Here is a 20,833-nt window from a genome sequence, read left to right as displayed (position 1 = left end):
CGAAAGCAAGAAGAAAATCTTACATGACAGTTAGAAAAAGAGAGCAAGAGGGTGGGGTCTACCCACAACCACCGCCGAAGCCATTCTCGCTGAATTTGAAAGAAAGGAGTTGCAAATATAAAACTTTGTATGTGGCTTGGTTGTTTGAAGGGGGCTTGTCAGGGTTCCAACAATGGGATCCTGGGGGCAAAAGAATTCAAGTTAGTTTCTTTAACTCAGCCTTGAGGACAAGGCTGTTTTTCTAGCGGTCGGTAATGTTAGGTATCCGGTGGTATTGATAGGGTAACTGCTTGATGCAATCAGTTATTTTAATATATAGTAGTTATTTTAATATATAGTTATTTAGGAGCAGTTAGCATTTTGTATAATATGCAGTATTTGTGTTGATTAGGAGCAGTTAGGCAGTTTATGTAGTAATTTGTATTGATTAGGAGCGGTTATAGGCAGTTTATGCCCTTAGTTGTATAAATAAGGCCATTTGACCACAACAGTAGGGAGGAATTCAGAATTATTCAATTAGGAACCTTATTGGTTTTGGGCAGAAAGAGAAATGTCTCTTCTCTGAGGAGCTTTTGCTCTGGGATTACAGAGGGATAATCTTCTGTAATATTTTCTATTCAATCTATAATACTATTTCTTTTGTTTCTCTTAATTTGGGTTCCTATCATGAACAAGTGTAGTTCCAAAGGCAAGGAGGAGGAGTGCCATCCTTTTATTGATAGTCTCCAAAGAGAATTATAGCAACGTAAATCCAAAGAAGGACATTTCACAGAGCCACTCCAATCCAACCCCAACTCTTCAAGAAAGGGAAAATTTATTACATTTTGCTGCATGGATAACTCGGTGTACTGATTATCACAAAGGAATAACCTTTTCAAACTCGTCGGAAATTCATTTACCAAAATTCTATCACATGTCTGTATATCTAACTCTATCATATTATCACACTTGGGAATTGTTGCCTCCATCTTGCTGCAATCAATAATCTCCAGTTTTTGTAAAGAAGGAAGGTGTTGAGGCAGAGCCCTTTTCAATTCGGGACAACTTGTTATAGAAATCTCTTTAAGCAAAGGAAACTCTCCAAGGCATAACCATTCCTCCAACTTGTTGCAATTATTTATGCACAATTTTTGTAAAGAAGGAAGCTGTTGAGGCAAGGTGCTTTTCAATTTAGGACAATTTCTTATAGAAAGCTCTTTAAGCAAAGGAAACCTTAGACATATCCATTTCTCCCAGTTCACCATATTCTCAAATATCGAAAATTGAAGGGACTTGAATGGAACAATTGTTGAATTATTGTCATAAAAATCTTCATCAATGATCTTTATTCCTTCACAATCATAAACGGAAAGTTTCTTAAGAGAAGGGAGTTGTCCAAGGGGTGGCAAACAGGAACATAACCCACAACCATTCAGTTGAAGAGATACTAAGTTGGGTAAATGACTACCCCTTAGCCAATTTGGAAATCTACTACCTTTGTAGTGTGTGATGTTGAGCTTCTTCAAGTTGCTATTTGGTTGTATAGCCTCCAAGACTAACAGGTTGCTTTCAGCCATTTCTTCTCTTCCGCCATTGAACTCAGTATGCAATTCTTCTATATCTTTCAAATTTAATGGGGCAGCATCTGCAGTATCACTGACATTACCCAAGCCTTTAATATGAATTGTTCCATGAAGATGGTTGAGTTTTGCCAAATCTTTGAGATCAGATTCATTATGGGCTTCCACAATAAAATATGACAAGGTCTGAAGATTATTTAGCTTTCCCATATTCTTTGGGATTTTATTTATACAAGGGAGCTCAAGATGACGTAAATTGATGAGTTTGGAAAAATTTGAAGGGAGCTCAGTCAATTCACCACAACCTCCCAACAAGAGAGTTTGCAAATTATACGTAAGAAAGGTCTAGGTAACGCAAAAGTTTTAAGTTTCTTATCTCATCCACAAGCTCTGAGAGATAAGCCAGTGAGATAATTATATGTGATCTTAACTATGTTTGAATGTAAAACTAGGGAAAAGATGACATGATGCAATTTATATTACTAAAAGAGCGTGTCACGGTATGCAGAAATTAAAGACAATGGAGTTAACATATGCTTAACGAACTGTTGTGGCTTTTTGAGCACAGAAGAACCTTCTAATGATGCAGAAAGATAAACTTATTCACAAACTGAGAAAAAGTAATGAATTACAATCAGAAGTACTGCAATGAAAAGTAGTGTTTTATTGAATTTCACTAAATTGACAAGTCAACTTCCGGTGTATGAACTAGGAAGGACATACAAAGAGTAAGATGTTGAAGTCGATGCCTGAGTCTTGACATCACATCTCAACAATGATATTCTTCGTCTGAAACACATGTTTATTCCACTTGGAGTTGGTTAACTTTGTACTGATGCTCCTAATTTCCTTGGAGTGGTGCATTGCAGAATGGTTCTGTGTTACATTTGGCAGCATATAAAATGCAGTCCAGTCTTAGTAAAAATCATTGGAAGAGTCATTGGTTGTTCCAAACACCATGGAAGCTCTCATCCACCATGAGGACAGTGGTTTTTTCTCAAGTTGGATGTCATTGAATCCACCAAAATTCCCTTAAACAACAAAGTGGCATGTCATTCAATTTTTTATCACTTAACAATTAAAAATATAAATAAAATGAAAATCACGGTAAAAGGCCACATGACATCCTCACCATGTAATTGGTTGATGCAATTAATTCATCGGCTTCTTTTCTCAAGTCTCATGTTTCCTGGGAAGACACAAGAAGAAAAACAGACAATCAGCGTAAACAGAATAAAAAAGATGGCTCATAAAGTCAGAATATGGTGTATGACAATTTGTTGCAGAACACTTTGAAACATAGTTTTAGAAGACCTTTATAAAAGTAAGTGAAATATGTTTCATTATAATGCTTGAATACAAACCATGAACAAATTGGAATGGATGGAATTCAAACAATGTCAGCCTCTTCCCTTGCCCACACATGATCACGAGGCTCTACGTCGAGTCTAAATCATCTTTGGATGAAAGAAACAAAAACCAAAATTTCTTTGTTGCGAAATTGTGTGCCCTGCTACCTCTTTTTTATAGCAAGAACAATGCCTTATCTATCTAAACCATGTACTGAACAGAAAGTAGCAGATTTTAAATTAAAGTAAGCCTGTTATGAATGTTTTTTTTTCTTTTTAATTTCCAATTTTCATCTACTCAGTTAAGTGTAACCTAAGAATGCTGAGAGCACTTACCATTGTAAGTAATATCTTTGAAAGGTAACATGTTATGCCTTTGAATGTGCAAGATCAACTCCCTGGCATCCTTCAGCCCTTGATGCAGAACTGTCTCAAAGAATATAATTATTATGCCATCCAGTTGAATTTTTCAAAGTAAAATACATTTCATAATTCAAATCAGTACTATAATAAAAGTTTTAATACAACTTTATTTGAAAGATGCCCTCTTAGGTCACAACCTTGTAAAAATATATCAAGATTGGATTAAAAGCAATTAAAAGCAAGAGTATTGAAGAAAATTAATGCTCTTTTATTTAATTTCTGTAAAACCATTTTGTTTACACAATATGGAGTATTTTACGAAAATTAATGCTCATCTGTATAATTTCTATCAAACCATTTTGTTTACACAAGCACATCAGATATATCAGCATCTTGTTTACTGAATAGAGACGGATTGTGACAGTTTACATCAAATAACTGCCTAACCTCCCAGTTGCATAACTTCCCTATGTATTTTAAAAAATAATAATTAAGACACACTAGGATAAAATTGACTACATCCTAAGATACGAAGCACGGATACGGACACGTACACTGACATGTCGACACCGCTAATAATTTGAGAAAATCACGCATAATTATATATGTCGGTGTCGTGTTGGACACAACACATGTCCGATACCGAGACACACCTAATCCGAGGAGTGTCCGCGCCTTATAGATCCTAAGGCACAAATAGGCTTATTTATTACAGTAAAAAAATGGTTTCTAATTTCTAAAGTTATTTCAGATATGGACACATATACACAGTCCATACATCAAATGATCATGGAATGAGTACCTGATTTTGTTGAAGTTCAAAAGTATAAATTTTGACAAAATTACCACGATTCTATCAAATTCACCGTAAATCCAACATGAAAATGGCTGTATACACATGTTAAAGGGCTGAGAAACACTAGTAAAAGACCGAAATACCCCTTTGGCAGCTAACTATCGAGAAAAACTTTGGCAGTTAACTGTCGAAGAACTTAAAACCTGAACTTAAATAATGAAATACATCTAAATTTTTCCTTAATTAAATTTAATTCTTTAATAAGGAAATATTTATAATTAATTTCGTTGATGTCTATCATTATTCAAGATAATAAAAAATATTCTTTTTTTTTTAAGGGTAATAAAAAAATATTCTTAATCTTGACCAATATATATTCTTAATATTTATTCTTAATAGTGCCAAAATTTGACTCATATGTAGTGCAGTTATCGTGCATTTTCACTGTATAATTAGCCATTATACACAACACTACTATTTATCATACATTATATACTTCTATCTAGTTCTGTATATCTTATGGTATAAAGTGTTGGTAAAGGACAAAAAAAAATTAATCTATGGGACGTAAATCAAACTGGTACTACTTATTGCGTGGAAAAATAAATCAATAATGCAATAGTGGACCTATAAATTTTGTAAAATAGCTGGAAAATAACAGTAATTTAATTTAATCAATTGTGTTGTTTTTGTTTAATTTGGAAAATTAGGATTTGACTTTTAGTGCATTTAATTTAACTTAATCAATTGTGTCGTTTTTGTTCAATTGGTAAATTAAGATTTGACTCACATATGTAATGCATTTATAGTACATTTAATTTAATTTAATTTAATCAATTGTGTCGTTTTTGTTTAATTTAATCATGCAGTCGTTGATCTTGGTCGTTTGACGGTGATCAGATGGTTTGTATGTGTCAGGTTTGAAGCTCTACGACATTTAACTGCAACCGATTAGCTTCCTCGACAGTTAACTCCTGAAGGGTATTTCGATCTTTTACTAGTGTTTTTCAATCCTTTAATATGTGTATACAACAATTTTCATCCAACATGGCCAATAGCTCGGTTAATCCACAAATAGTAAGTATTTTACCTGAAGAGGAAGAAGATATGTTGGGAACTAAAAAGATAATTCAGAGCAAAGATTGAATCACCACACTCCAATTGAGTTTGTTCTCTAACACAATCATCATTTCCGAAACTACCCTCACTCATATTGTCCCAAATCATACAAAAACAAATTCCCACCACTCTTCAAACTATTCTAAATGAAGAATCCCTCTTGTCCTGTGAAAAAATATATAAGTCAGAAAATAAGAATAAAAAAAGGGGAAATAAAAGAAAAATAACAAATATTTGACTAAGAGATATATTCGGACCTTAATTCAGCGTAATAACCCTTGTGTGTGGGAAATTTGTTCACCTGAATTCAGATATTCACAAAGAGTCAAAGTATGTGGGACCCATAACTTGGTCTTGCTAGCACTATGTGGCGGTGCAATTAACCTTCATTCCTGCCTAATTGAATTCAGATATCCACACATTCGGGATGTGAGTAATTGTATGCCAACGCTCTCCTCCCTCCTTTTCATACTTCTCCTTTATTATTCCACAATTCTTAATGGTCAAATGCTCAAGAGAGTTGGCTAGTCAATATACACACAAGGGATGTGACTAATTGTATGCCAAAGCTCTCCTCCCTCCTTTTCATACTTCTCCTTTATTATTCCACAATTACCTTCAATCCACAAAGTAGTAAGGGAGTTGGGTAGATCCTCCTTCTCTGGCAAGCTCTCAAGACTAGGACAGTCTTCAATATATAGATATTTGAGAGATTTGAGGTGGAGAAAACCCTTGTTGTTCATTATTCTTAGCTTTGAACAATCATATAAATCAAGAGTGTCCAGAGTTGGTGGCAGCAGATTCTCCTCTGGGAACGACTCCACGTTTTCAAACTCATCACTAACAAAGAAATATCTCAAGGAATTGAGTTGGAACAACCCCCACTCCTCTCTCGAACCAATCAGTCTTGGGCAATTGTATATTCCAAGGTCCCTCAAGTTGGAAGGCAAACCACCCATTGGAAACGATTCCAGCTCTGGACAATCGTACAGACGCAGAGAACGAAGACTGGTGAACAAGTGTAGTTCCAAAGGCAAGGAGGAGGAGCACCAGCCTTTTATTGAAAGATCACGAAGAAAATTATAGCAACGTAAATCCAAAGAGGGACAGTTTACACAGCCTCTGAAATCCAACTTCAAGTCTTCAAGAAAGGGAAAATTGATTAAATTTTGGTCCACGGAGAACTCCGTGTTCCGATTTTGCCAAAGGAGTAACTTTTTCAGGCTAGTCGGCAATTCATTTACCAAAATTCTATCACAACTCTGTATATCTAACTCTATCATATTATCACACTTGGGAATTGATGCCTCCATCTTGTTGCAATTACTAATCTTCAGTTTTTGTAAAGAAGGAAGGTGTTGAGGCAGAGCCCTTTTCAATTCGGGACAATTTCTTATAGAAATCTCTTTAAGCAAAGGAAACTCTCCAAGGCATAACAATTCCTCCAACTCGTTGCAATCAAATACATCCAGTTTTTGTAAAGAAGGAAGGTGTTGAGGCAGAGCCCTTTTCAATTCGGGACAATTTCTTATAGAAATCTCTTTAAGCAAAGGAAACTCTCCAAGGCATAACAATTCCTCCAACTTGTTGCAATTCCGAATCTCCAGTTTTTGTAAAGAAGGAAGGTGTTGATGCAGAGCCCTTTTCAATTCGGGACAAAAGGATATAGAAATCTCTTTAAGCAAAGGAAACTCTCCAAGGCATAACAATTCCTGCAACTCGTTGCAATCAAATACATCCAGTTTTTGTAAAGAAGGAAGGTGTTGAGGCAGAGCCCTTTTCAATTCGGGACAATTTCTTATAGAAATCTCTTTAAGCAAAGGAAACTCTCCAAGGCATAACAATTCCTCCAACTTGTTGCAATTCCGAATCTCCAGTTTTTGTAAAGAAGGAAGGTGTTGATGCAGAGCCCTTTTCAATTCGGGACAAAAGGATATAGAAATCTCTTTAAGCAAAGGAAACTCTCCAAGGCATAACAATTCCTGCAACTCGTTGCAATCAAATACATCCAGTTTTTGTAAAGAAGGAAGGTGTTGAGGCAGAGCCCTTTTCAATTCGGGACAATTTCTTATAGAAATCTCTTTAAGCAAAGGAAACTCTCCAAGGCATAACAATTCCTCCAACTTGTTGCAATTCCGAATCTCCAGATTTTGTAAAGAAGGAAGGTGTTGATGCAGAGCCCTTTTCAATTCGGGACAATTTCTTATAGAAATCTCTTTAAGCAAAGGAAACTCTCCAAGGCATAACAATTCCTCCAACTTGTTGCAATTCCGAATCTCCAGTTTTTGTAAAGAAGGAAGGTGTTGATGCAGAGCCCTTTTCAATTCGGGACAATTTCTTATAGAAATCTCTTTAAGCAAAGGAAACTCTCCAAGGCATAACAATTCCTCCAACTCGTTGCAATCAAATACATCCAGTTTTTGTAAAGAAGGAAGGTGTTGAGGCAGAGCCCTTTTCAATTCGGGACAATTTCTTATAGAAATCTCTTTAAGCAAAGGAAACTCTCCAAGGCATAACAATTCCTCCAACTTGTTGCAATTCCGAATCTCCAGTTTTTGTAAAGAAGGAAGGTGTTGATGCAGAGCCCTTTTCAATTCGGGACAAAAGGATATAGAAATCTCTTTAAGCAAAGGAAACTCTCCAAGGCATAACAATTCCTCCAACTCGTTGCAATCACTGATCTTCAATTTTTGTAAAGAAGAAAGGTGTTGAGGCAGGGTGCTTTTCAATTTAGGACAATTTTTTATATAAAGCTCTTTAAGCAGAGGAAACCTTACACATATCCATTCCTCCCAGTTGACCATATCCTGAAATCTCAAATATTGAAGGGACTTGAATGGAACAATTGTTGAATTATTGCCATAAAAATCTTCATCAATGATCTTTATTCCTTCACAGTCATAAATGGAAAGTTTCTTGAGAGAAGGGAGTTGTCCAAGTGTTGGCAAACAGGAACATCTACAATCCTTCAGTTGAAGAGATACTAAGTTGGGTAAATGACAATCACGCCAATTTGGAAATCTACTACCTTTGTAGCGTGTGATGTTGAGCTTCTTCAAGTTGCTATTTGATTGTATAGCCTCCAAGACTAACAGGTTGCTTTCAGCCATTTCTTCTCTTCCGCCATTGAACTCTGTATGTAATTCTTCTATATCTTTCAAATTTAATGTGGCAGCATCTGCAGTATCACTAACATTACCCAACCCTTTAATATGAATTGTTCCATGAAGATGGTTGAGTTTTGCCAAATCTTTGAGATCAGATTCATTATGGGCTTCCACAATAAAATATGACAGGGTCTGAAGATTACTTAGCTTTCCCATATTCTTTGGCATTTTCTTTATACAAGGGAGCTCAAGATGACGTAAATTGATGAGTTTGGAAAAATTTGAAGGGAGCTCAGTCAATTGATGGCAGCCTTTTAACAAGAGTGTTTGTAAATTATACAGCATACAAATGGTATCAGGTAAGCTTGCAATCTTATTGTAAGAAAGGTCTAGATAACGCAAAAGTTTTAAATTGCTTATCTCATCCACAAGCTCTGAGAGAAGGCAACCACTAAATGTTAGCATCCGCAAACATTTTAGTCTTGAAAATAGATCATGTTGCATGTTGTTGGTAATACACATGCCTCGTCGTATCATCAGACTTCGTAGTCCCTTAAGCTCACAAATTTGCTCTAGTAAATCATCATCACAATGTAATTGAAAAGAGCACTGAATATGACGTGTCCTTTCAACGAGACCTTCCACCCTAACACCCTCTATTTGCATACAAAATTCTCTTGACACTGATTTTGCTAAATCATTGACAAGATCATGCATGACATAGTCCTCATAAGTAGTACCTTTTATTTCATAAAACGATTTTTGGAAAAATGAAATTGACTCAAGATCACCGAAAATTTCATTACCAAAATCTTCTTCACTTTTGTCCAATCCGTAACACTTCAACAAACCTTCTGCCATCCAAAGCTTGATCAATTTATCTTTTTTAAATTTATAACCCTTGGGAAAAATAGAACAATATGCAAAACAACGCTTTAGATTGGAAGGGAGATTATGGTAACTCAATCTCAATACTGAGTTAATGGTGTGGTCTCTGTCTGATAAACGCCACATATCAGTCTCCAATATCTCCATCCATTCATCTTGAGAAAACTTTTTTCGCAAAAGTTGGCCCAATGATTTTATAGCTAAAGGCAACCCACCACACTTGTCCACTATTTTCATGCCAATCGTTTCAAGTTTTGGATAGTCACACACACGCATGCCTTGAAAAGCATGTGTCTCAAATAAACTCCAACAATTGCTTTTGTCCAATTGATGTAAATGAATTAACTCGGTGGAGTTCAGGACATGATCTGCTACCTTCTTTTCACGTGTTGTCACGATAATCTTACTTCCAGAAGATCCATGGTTAAGCGGAAGTAGTAACTTATCCCAGTATTCTACCTTCCCATTCCAGATATCATCTAAAACAAGCAAGTATTTCTTTGCCATTAGCAGGTGTTGGAGTTGATGTTGGAGTTGATCCAAGTATTCACCATCTGCTGAAGGATTAAATGACTTGAGAATTGCTTTGGTGAGTCCAACATCATCAAAAGATTCTGAAACATAGACCCATGCTTTAAGTTCAAAATGCTTCTTTGTCATGTTGTCATTGTAGACATGTTGAGCAAGGGTGGTTTTACCCATTCCTCCTAAACCCACTATGCTGATTATTGGAACCTGGTTACCACTGGTATTGTCTGCAAGTAAAAGTTTCACTAGTTTTTCCTTATGAACATCTCTACCACATAAGCTTGACTCATCCACAAGAGATGTAGATGACAATCGTTTTGAAGGTTTCCAACTGACTAAGCCTTCATTACTAGCACAAGGACCAACTTCCAATCCCAGCCTTTTCGTTTGTTGTGCAAGAGATTCTAGTGTCTCCAGTAGTTTATTGAGCCTAGATTCAAATGGATTTCCAGTTAAAGCTGAAACCCAGCCAAATAAATTGGTGGTAAGTGGTTCAGATTCAGCTTTCAACTTATATATCATTGCATCAGTAGAAATCTCATCTAATAGTTGGTCTGCTTCATAAACAACATGTTTAAGTTCATCAAGCCACTTCTTCACATATTTGTTTTGGTACTGCTTCAGCTCTGCTTCTTCAAGCACATGGTTGATAGAATTGAGTTTATGATCAAGTTCTTTCGCAAGGGCATCAACATTGTCACTACTGAAGTAGTCTCTAATATGAACAGACGCCAACTTCTCAAAAATCACTTGAAAGGAAGACTGAAGAAATGCCCCAGCTACCAACTCTGCCATGATATATTGAGTCTTAAAAAAACTCTCTGCAAGATGGAAATGTATTATTTCTGTCAATTAAAATTAAATAAAACAAGAATTATATTTACACATAAAAATAATAATAATGATAACAACAATATATGAATATCTTTCATTTTGATTTCTCTCGTTACATTCCCACGCAATAACCACTCTCGTACATGATACAATGGTTCTTATTATGAAGAACTTAACAATGAGTGGTTTTTTATGTCAAAAAATAAAATAAAATTAGTGGGTGTTTTTTTTTATTTAAAAAAAAAAAACTGAGGAAGCAAAAATGATTTACTATTATTATTCGTGACACTAGCTGATTACCATTTTACAATTGTTTCAAATGAAATCCCTCAAAAAAAAAAATTGTTTCAAATGAAATATAAGTTTCGTTGGTTTCCAATGGGGTCAAAAAAAAATTAAATTTTGCTACAATAAGTATACATTATTTATATTTAGCTACTTCAAATAAAATTAGTAGAAATATGAAAGTCAAAAGATGATCGCACGATTGATAAATTTATTTCATCTAATTTTTATAGATAAATTTGCCTCTTTGAAGAATTATCTGACTCAACTTTTTTAAATAGTTATTTTGTTGTTTTAATTTGCATTTACATAAGTAATTTTATTGTGAATTATTTTGCTTATAGGTTAATCTAATATATTGATTTTAAAAAGTAATCTTGTTTTGATATTCATATATATACATGTACATATGTGTGCATAATAAAATATGAATTTCTCTGTTGTAATCTTGTTACATCCCCACGCAAGAACCACTATCATACAATGCTACTAGCTAATACAATTTTACAACAGTTTGATACGAAATTTAAATTCTGTCGTTTACAAATAGGGGAGAAACATTTTCCAAGTTTGTTTTAATATAAGTTTGTATATTTTATGTTTAGTTATCTCAGTCTTAATCTTAATATACATTTAACAAACTATATCAAATTGTAAAATATTAGTAGAAATATGAAAGTCAATTATAGACAGCCTAACAAACTATATCAAATTTTCAAAAGGTTACAACGGTTACAAACGCACAAGGTGTGCCTTAGAGACTACCTCAAAAATCAAGAATTACAACGGTTACACACAAAATACAACAAGAAAACATTAGCCAATATCCAAACAAACAAGAGGGCTTGACCACCAATTTTAGTCTTTGCAAAGACTAGTTTGATTCATCCTATTCTTACCACTATTTAAGTCATAATTAGAGAGAACTTCAAAACAAATATCCGGATTGAAATTTTAATAAGTTAAGATAAGTTAGATTTAATTAAATTGAAACAACAAACTCAAAAAAAAAAAAAATTGATGAATTAAACCAAAATAAATGGTATATCCTTTTATTTTTTGTCAGAAATAAATGGTATATCATAAAATGCATAGTTTTAAAAACCGGACCGGTTCGACCTAGAACCGGTTTGAGTTGTATATTGGATCGGTTATGCAGTCAAACTGGTGTGAACCGGTCAAACTCAGTAAAAACTGATGAACCGCTGGTTTGTGAGAACCGGCCGCAGGGTCAATGCGCACCGCACCTTTGACCACGTTTCTAAGTTTTTTTTCAAAAACAACCGCAAATTGGCATGGCTGAGAGTTGAACAGGAGACCGGCAGCAAAGCCTTTAAATCCTTTAACCAACATGCAACATACCGCATGTTGTTTTGTTATGAAGTTTGCTTCTTTTTAATTATATTTAGCTGTTAGTGGTTGTGTTTTCATCTTATATAGTTAATGTAACTCTTTTTTTTTTTTGGTCAACTCTTATTTTAAATTATAACATGTTAATGTTTCTAATTTATTATATTTATAATTTAAATACAATTTTTTTTAATATTGTTGTTTCTCTCTAAATATATTTATTAAAATTAGAATAAATTTGTGATATTTATTTAAATATGGTATGAATTTGTGTAAGTATGAAGTGCACATATAAATATATAATGGTTACTTTTAATGAGTTTAGACGATTGGTAGATTTTATTAGTTTTTTATTTTTACTTTTTGTGATTGAGAGTGATCCTGATTAATATAATTCAACTCAGTTTAATACAAGTACACATTTTTTATAGAGACCGAGTTATAAATCCAAACTATCCGATTTAATTCGGTTCTGTTATGCGGTTCAACCAATGACCCAGTGGTTGAACCATTGACTCGGTGAACCAGTGATCTTACCGAGTCGACGATCGATCCGATTTTTAAAACTATGATAAAATGTATAAAAAATATAAATACAACAAAACACAATAGTTTTTTTTTTTTTTGAAAGTACAAAACACAATAGTTAGGTGGGCAATTTTAGGCAAAATAACATAATTAGTTCTCTAACTTAATTTTAGGTAACGATTCAGTCTTTTATCTTTTTATTTTTCAATTTTAATCCTTTATGTTCTAAAATGTTAACATTATTAACCTTTTTTACATAAAAATTCCTAAAATTCCAGAAATTCAAACTATTCATCTTCACATTCAACAAAACTCATATCTTCATCCTAGAACCCAGATTTTATTATTTTGTCAGAAAACCTTGTTTCTAATGATAGGGGAATTTCAATATATATATATATAGGGAGTATATTCGGTGAAAACCAATATCTTATATGAGAAACGAGAACTTTCTATATCAACCATCAGATTTAATTAACGCATAAGATTAAATTACCTTCTTAAAACATTCTGTATAATTGATATACAAAATCACAAGTTAATAAATTGAGCTACAATTTAGGCAGAATTTCCCCATAAGTAGCACTCACTTTATCTTCAAATAATTCCCAGATTAGGTTTTACGCTTTATTTTGTTCATCTTCTACATAGTTTAGTTTAATTATTTGCTTTAAATCTCCTGTGGCACTATACTCACCCTAAAATATTAACACTCAGTTTATTGGCTCTCCCCAAAATTCCAAATCATTACAATTAGGTTTTACACTCTCTTTGGTACATGTTGTCGCCATTCCCATTCTCCAAAATTTCATGTGGCTTACCCACCTTATTGCATTCGATCTTAAATTATAAATCAAAATAAGTAAATTTTAATTATGAAAAGTATTTTAAGCTTCGATTAAAAAAAAATACTCTCAAATCAAGATGGAGAAACATAGTCTATTTTAAGAAGCATGTTCGTGCTGTCAAGATATGAGCAACAAAGAAGATGCATAAAGATATGAGCAACAAAGGAGATGCATAAAACGAAACTGGAGGGAGTAAACTGTGCAGAAATTCGTGCACAACCGAGAACAAAATTTATTAAGTTGTGATTGTGTGTATCAATTACATGCGAGATTTTAAGCAAATAATTAAATCTTTGACGTTAATTAAATCTGATGGTTAATATAGTTCTCGTTTCTTATATAAGATATTGGTTCTCGTAGGATATGCTCCCTATATATATATATATATATATATATATATATATATATATATATGAGGCTGCTGTTAACTTACACCCACCTAAAAACATTAAGGTGCAAGTTAGCAAGCTGCACCCACTTATAATTTACTAAAACACCCTTTTGTTTGTATTCTAATTAATTTTAAATAGAAGGGCAATTTTGCAACTAGCTTAAAAAAAATCCTTAAAAAAAGAAACAAAAAAGACAATGACATGCTTAAGATACAAAACATGTAATAAAGACAAACTTTTAAGGAAATAATATTTGAAATGATGAAAGTGAGTGTAAATTAGTGAAGGTTGCTAACTTGCACCTTAATAATACTTATAAAAATGAGTGTAAATAATCAAGTGGGTGTAGGTTGCTAACTTGCACCTTAATAATTTTAGGTAGATGTAGCTTGCTAACTTGCACCTTAATATTTTTAGATGAGTGTAAGTTAACAGTCCCATATATATATATATATATATATATATATATATATATATAGGGAAGTTTGAAATATTCAACACAATTTTTTTATAATCCATATCATCTTCATGGTCCATATTTTAATTTTAATGTTCAATTGTTTCATCATTATTTTTCTAAAATCCCAATTTTGAGAAAACCTTCCACCAGGTTAACGTTGTTGTAGTTAGTTTTTCAAAACCCAAAACCTGAGATCTTGGAATATGGCAACAACAATAACAATGTTTATATGCAACAACCAACATCAATGAACACCAATTTTGTTCGATTACAAGTAGGAACAACAAACACCAATTCATATCTTTGAGTTTTTGTTTATATTTCAGTTTTGGAGATTTGGAATTCTTTTTGGGAATAATTAATTGACTCTTTGTAAAATAAAAAGTTGAAGATTTGAGTTACTTTGAAAATATGAGTTTGTTTTGAATATTTGGGTTTTAGATTTGATGAAATTTTGGGTTTATATGAAGATGAACTTTAGTTTTTGGCTTTTTTAATGAACTTGAGTTTTTTTTCTTTATGAAGATCAGCATTCTGTGATGAGTTTTCTGGATTTATGGTTTTTTTACGAAAAAAAAGGATGATAATGTTCATATTTTAGAACAAAGGATTAAAATGGAAAGAAGAAAAAAAGAGATAAAAGACTTAATCGTTACTTAAAATTAAGTTAGAGAACTAATTGCGTAATTTTGCCAAAATTTTACTAACACTTTTTATTTAAATTCTAGCAGTTATGATTTCTTACTAACATTTGGTATTTAGAAACATAAATTTCACCGATTAGTGATAAAAAGTTGTTCCATGTATATGAAGAAGGGTTCGTTCCAATTTCTCTCTTTTGTGACCCATTTAGAAAAATAAACAATGAAATGTAAAAAAAAATATTATTAGTATATATAATTGTTTTTTTTTTTTTTGAATATGTACAAGAAACTAAAAAAACATTAACTTTTAGTTTTTTTTTTGGTAAATTTTTAGATATTTTTTAGCGATGTACATTTTTCACATGAATAATTTTTATAATAAATTATAATTACTGTATTAAAATATTCATTTTTTACTTCGAAGAAACAAAATAAATTAATTCAATTAATTGATTAATAATAAGTAATTGTCCCGTGTATGAATTATATCTTTCAATAATGCTCTTTAGTGAATCATTTGCATAACAAAACGTGAATATAATGAGAAATATACCAAAAAGGACATTAAGTTGACCAATGAAAATTTATCATTTTGTAAAATGAATAAGAATGTGTAAGAGTTGATTTCTTTAACAAAAGCATGTTTTTTTTTTTTTTAAGTTAATAGTGTTTTATCTCCTGTAATCCCTGTAAAAATAAAATTAGATTTGGTCCTTGAAAAATAAAGATTCTTCAAATTTGTCCCCGACCCATGTGACTCACCAGAATCTCCTACGTGACGCTGACATGAATATTTTTTTGTTAGCCACGTGTATTAATGATTATCCGCGTCAGATTTTATTAAAAAAACAAAAAAAATCTGAAAATTAAATTTTGAAAATAAATAAAAAAATCATTTTTTAAATTAACAAAAAATTTAAAAAATCACAAATTTAATATAATTTGAAATTTTTGAAAAATTATAAAAAAATTCGAAAAAGATTTTGGTCTCAAAGGCGGTGGCTCATGCCACTGAAGCTCTAAAAAAAGACAGTGTGGCTGCCTTCAGGGGACACGCCATGCTCCTGTTGAATCGTAAGACTCGCTGTGCTGATTCGTCTTGACGTAGTTCAGATGACTCGTCATTGCAGTCAGAGTTTGTTGTGCTCGAAAGAGTCGGAATGCTTGTTGTGCTTTGTTGTTGCAGGGGCAGTTTGTCCGTGAATCTGTCCGTGTTGGCGGTCAGTTCATATACCATGACTGAAAAGATGGTTTTGGTTTTGTTAAGATCAGTCTCTTGTTTGATTATGATGCTCGTCTGTATTGCTCCTTCAAGATCATGATGTGCTTCCTAACATGTCTTCTAGGCTAGAAATGGTCTTGAACCTGTTGTCCATTGTTGCTGCGAATGGTGGGTGCGGGTGTTACTATTTTGGCGGTGCTCGCGGTGCTCAGACTCGTTGATTGACCATCCCTCAATCTGGCCTTCAATTGGATTTGAGTTGCTTTCTATTGGATTTGGCTAGAAATGGTCGTGAAGCTTTCTGTCGCAGCATAGCGGGTTGTAGGCGTGGGTTCTGTATCCGTGTTGGCGGTCGAATCTCTCACCTTCACAAAGTTTAGCACTATAACTTGGGGGAGGTTTCAAAATCCTCATCAGTCTTTGATGCTGGACTGTTTGGCTCGAAAGAGACATTATTCTTGCTGTTGTTGCAAAGAGTTGTTGGTTCTTGGATCCATTTCGTGTTGACGGTTGGTCCATACACCGCAAGTTAGACATTCACCGGTGTTGTTTTATTTCTTTGTATTACTCAATTGGGTTGACATACACTTTCAGTGAATTGACTGGGTTAGGTTTATGTCCCCCCAATTCTTTTTTGTATTTTTTTTAATAATATATACATGAGCACCTGACATAGACAGCTAAAAAAAACTAATTAATGTTATGTATTGAGAAAACTAAAGTTTTTAAAAAATAAAAAAAAAAGTTTGTTTCTTGTTATCCTCAAATTTATACAAAATTTTGTTACCTATAATAATGGTTTCATGAAGAGTTAACATTTTATAAATAAGATGAGGAGTAGTTGTTAAAAATTTCAAGTGCTAAGTAAAAGAACCGATCTAAGGAAAAAAAAAAAAAAAAGACGTCATGAATTTTCAAAAGGAAGAAAGAGTGGAAGGCTCATTGGAAATTGACTTAAAATAATTAAAGAGATTTGCTAAATATTTAAAAAATTGACAATTGTAAGAAGAGTGTCTCCAAAAAAAAAATAGAAATTTGTTGAAAAAAGAGATAGTAACTAAAAATTGCTTGTTACAAGAGAAAGATAACATATTAAAAGAAGAGTGTTTACAAAAAAAAAAAATAGAAATTTGTTGGAGAAGAGATACTAACTAAAAATTGTTTGTTACAAGAGAAAGATAACATATTAAAAGAAGAGTGTCTACAAAAAAAAATAGGAATTTGTTAGAGAAAGAGTAGAATACACAATTTCCAAGAGAATATTTCTTCTTATATTCCCTTAACAAGTGTCCGGGGCACTCGTTAACATTTCCCATTATATATTAAAAAACATTAAATTTTAATCATTTTTTAGTGATATATTTTTGTCTCATGTATGATTTTTATAATAAATAATAATTAGTATATTAAAACATTCTTGTTTTTATTCAGAAGAAACAAAAATATTAAAGTAAATTAATTGTTTAATGATAAACAATTGTCTCTTGTATCAATTGCATCTTTGAAAGAGACTGTTTAGTGATTCATTCGCCGAAAAATAACGTGAAAATAATCATATCAAAAGGAATATTAATATGTGGATTGAAGACAGTTTATTATCTTTTATGATAAAAGAGAATATATCTCGTAAGTGCAACTCAATTGCTAGTTACAAGGACAATTATATGTAGGGGTTGGGTTCAACTTTCCATTTCACCGTATTTAAAATGTGTGAATTTCAATCAGTAGGTTAGTTAATTAAAAAAATTAATGAGAATATGTAAGAGTTAATTAATTTTTTAACAATTTTTTTTTACGCACATAAAGGTTTTTTTTTTTTAAGAAAATTGCATCAACTGTTTAAAGTAGAAGGTTAGTATTGTAATTTTGTAGTTCACTTATTCCAATTAACCCTTAAAAAAAGCTCATTATCATAACTAACCCTTAAAAATATATAATTAACCCTCAAAAAAATCATTATCATAAGTATAACCGGGACAAATCACATGACATAATTTGAAACATTAAATTTTATTAACAAAGAAGAGAGTACCTGAAAGTGTAAGAACAAATAATCGGAGATCTTTGTCGGAAAAACACAAACTGAGATCTGCTAAGTAATGAGAGAATATAAAAAAAAAAATTAGAGAAAGATTTAGAGACAGTATAAAATAGTATTTCAAATAAAATCATTTAAAAAAAAAATCATTTTCATATTTAACTTAAATATAAGTATAGCAAGGATGGTCCTTAAAAAAAAAAAAGGATAACTATGATGGATCACGTAACATAGTTAGAATTATTAACTTTTGTTAATCAAAATTAACTTAAATATAAATATAAGTATAACTAGGATGGATCACGTAACATGATTTAAAAGATTAACTGTTGTTAAGAAAGTAAGAGAGTATCTGAAAGTGTGAGAAGAAACAAACTGAGATCTTTGTCACAAAAACACAAACTGAGATCTGCCAAGGAAATAAAGTATAAAAAAAATGTGAAATATGAAATTTGAGTAAAAACGGAAATAAAGAGTAAAAAATGTGTTTAGTAAGATTTAAAGAGAGAAATTACTTGAAAGTGAGTGGAACAAACAAAGTGAAAAACTTGAAAGATCTCCCAAACAAAGTGAAGCACAAGAACAAGATATCAAGGATAGTAATTAGTGGAAAAACAAACTGAAAGATATGAAAGATGAAGTTTGGTATCAAAGAAGAAAGTGAGAAGGAAAAAATGAATGAGATGATATACTTTTTGTATCAACTGATTGAATATATAACGCGTCTTTGCACCTTCCCATCGCTTGCAAGGAAATACAAAAGTCAATACCTTTTTATTCCTTTCTTCGAATACCTTTTTAGTTTTAGTTTTGAAAGCGATGTATTTTGAACATATAACGCGTCTTCATCAAATATTATAATACATTTAAAATATTTTTTTCGATTTACCCCCTGTAAAAAGATTTGATTTTTTCGTTTTTGTTTGGCCTATTAAGTGGTAAATCAAAACAAAAAAAAATTACAAGGAGGTAAATCAAAAAAAATATTTTACAGGGGAAAATCGGAAATGACCTATATTACAGGGGGTAAAGACCTATTAACCCTACTTTTTTTTTCTTCCTTTCTTCGCATACCTTTTTCAAGTTAAATATTAGTAGAACCAAAAAAAAGTTAAATATTTGTAATAAATTAGTCTTTCATAATTGCTATTATCATTATCATTATAATGATGATGATAAATATTAGTAAATTAATTAATTGTTAAATAAATTTTGCTCTTTTTGTCCGAGTTATATCAAGTAAGTCATTTTAGTTTTTTTTTTTTTTTTTTTCAAGTCAAAAGAAACCGATATCTATACCTATTAATAAAGCCAATACTTTGGTTTGGTATAGCCTATTTTCTTTCCAAAAATGTCCTTCATTTTCCTTCTCAAACTTAATTTGTAAACCAGTGCATTATAGTAATTTCATCGATAACTACCTATCTTATTTTTTTTTACTGATGCCTCTCATTCAAACTCAAAAACTACCAAGAAAGAACTGCTGCACAATCTTGACAGAACAACAACGTAAAAAGATGAAACATGAGAAACTTGAATAGAAAGAATGATGGAATCTGACGGGATGATTGAATTCGTGTTTCTCTTTTCACTTCATAAATTTCTATAACAACAACTTTGTCTAAACGAATCAACCACTATAATCACTTGGCTCTTGAAAACTCTCGTTTGTTTAAATTTATTTATTTTTTATTTTTTTTTGGTTTTGATTCTCATTACTTTTTGACATTCTTAATTTATACTTTGTTCTGTGCAGTTTTTTGTGTTTATTTAGTGTTTGATTATTGGTGAGATTGTTGGAGCGACTGTTGAGTTCATGCCTGTTTGCATTGTGGTCGTTGAGGGCAAATGCTTTGTTTTGAACAGAAAAACAGAAGACATGAATCTTAGTGATTGGCTGCTTGTTATGGCATCAATTTGAGATCAATAAGTTACCGCAAAGGCAACGGTTTCCAATGCACAACATAACGGATTTTTGTCCCTTCTATTGTGCTTCTTTCTCCATTATACACAAACATCATTTTTTTTCTTCAATTGTGTTATAGGCTTATCCTCATTTTTCTACTTCATTATTTTAAAGGGAGAAACATGCGGTGGAGGAGTCCCATAGACAATTAACGTATTTTTCAATTAATCTGGAAGAGATTTTTGCCTACTACAACATTAAAAAAAAATCAATGTAAAGGAAGAACAAAAAAAGCAACAACCTAACTCGGTGTGTGGTGATATCTATTTTGTCAAATACTCCAATTCTATGTATTTTCTTTCTGACTATACGGTCTCTTATGGTGTGTTTGCAACAGACTTTTGTGTTCTAGCTTTTGTAGTTTTTAAAGGTACTAAAACTGAATTATATTTCTTTTGTTCATATTAATTTCATACTAATTTTTACTCGATCCACAACACACATGCAGGAAATGGGCAATAGCACAACACATCCTATTCTTCAACATGAACTATGATGACATCCTATTCTTTGGTTTAATTGTTTTTATATTCTTGGTAATAAAATGGGCAAGAGCA

The 20,833-nt window shown here is 32.2% G+C and overlaps 2 protein-coding genes across 9 annotated transcripts; both read right to left on the bottom strand.

The window, feature by feature from the left end:
* Positions 1 to 617: 617 nt before the first annotated feature.
* On the bottom strand, positions 618 to 1,769 carry LOC11416240 (putative disease resistance RPP13-like protein 1). Its single transcript, XM_003598797.1, has one exon. The coding sequence runs from the start codon at positions 1,767 to 1,769 to the stop codon at positions 618 to 620; it is 1,152 nt and encodes a 383-aa protein (XP_003598845.1).
* Positions 1,770 to 2,137: 368 nt separating this feature from the next.
* LOC11417749 (putative disease resistance RPP13-like protein 1) lies at positions 2,138 to 19,072 on the bottom strand. 8 transcript variants are annotated; one of them, XR_005645277.1, is made up of 9 exons: positions 18,826 to 18,985; positions 18,620 to 18,719; positions 18,305 to 18,361; positions 5,444 to 10,530; positions 5,158 to 5,351; positions 3,245 to 3,334; positions 2,924 to 3,122; positions 2,692 to 2,748; positions 2,138 to 2,590 (listed from the first exon to the last, which is right to left on the bottom strand). XR_005645277.1 is itself a non-coding variant. In XM_039831674.1 (3 exons), the coding sequence occupies exons 1-3, from the start codon at positions 19,049 to 19,051 to the stop codon at positions 5,711 to 5,713; spliced, it is 4,926 nt and encodes a 1,641-aa protein (XP_039687608.1). In that variant the 5' UTR covers positions 19,052 to 19,072; the 3' UTR covers positions 5,443 to 5,710. The 8 variants fall into 8 exon arrangements, 1 of the variants encoding a protein (XP_039687608.1); XR_005645272.1 differs by lacking the exons at positions 18,620 to 18,719; positions 18,826 to 18,985 and adding an exon at positions 19,003 to 19,072; XR_005645273.1 differs by lacking the exons at positions 18,620 to 18,719; positions 18,826 to 18,985 and adding an exon at positions 19,003 to 19,072 and having other exon boundaries at positions 2,924 to 3,106.
* Between the last annotated feature and the right edge of the window lie 1,761 nt (positions 19,073 to 20,833).

This window comes from Medicago truncatula, chromosome 3 (assembly GCF_003473485.1).
Source record: "Medicago truncatula cultivar Jemalong A17 chromosome 3, MtrunA17r5.0-ANR, whole genome shotgun sequence".
Lineage (NCBI taxonomy): Eukaryota > Viridiplantae > Streptophyta > Magnoliopsida > Fabales > Fabaceae > Medicago > Medicago truncatula.
This window is presented reverse-complemented; position numbering and strand designations above follow the sequence as displayed.

What these genes read in the sequence shown, in the direction of transcription:
- LOC11416240 (XM_003598797.1), bottom strand. Translation starts at nt 1,769, where the DNA reads ATGGGAAAGCTAAATAATCTTCAGACCTTGTCATATTTTATTGTGGAA.
- LOC11417749 (XM_039831674.1), bottom strand. Translation starts at nt 19,051, where the DNA reads ATGGGAAGGTGCAAAGACGCGTTATATATTCAATCAGTTGATACAAAA. An exon ending in TCAATCAGTTGATACAAAAA is followed by an intron (nt 18,362 to 19,002) that starts GTATATCATCTC and finishes ATTACTTAGCAG; the next exon opens with ATCTCAGTTTGTGTTTTTCC. An exon ending in ATTTGTTCTTACACTTTCAG is followed by an intron (nt 10,531 to 18,304) that starts GTACTCTCTTCT and finishes TCCATCTTGCAG; the next exon opens with AGAGTTTTTTTAAGACTCAA.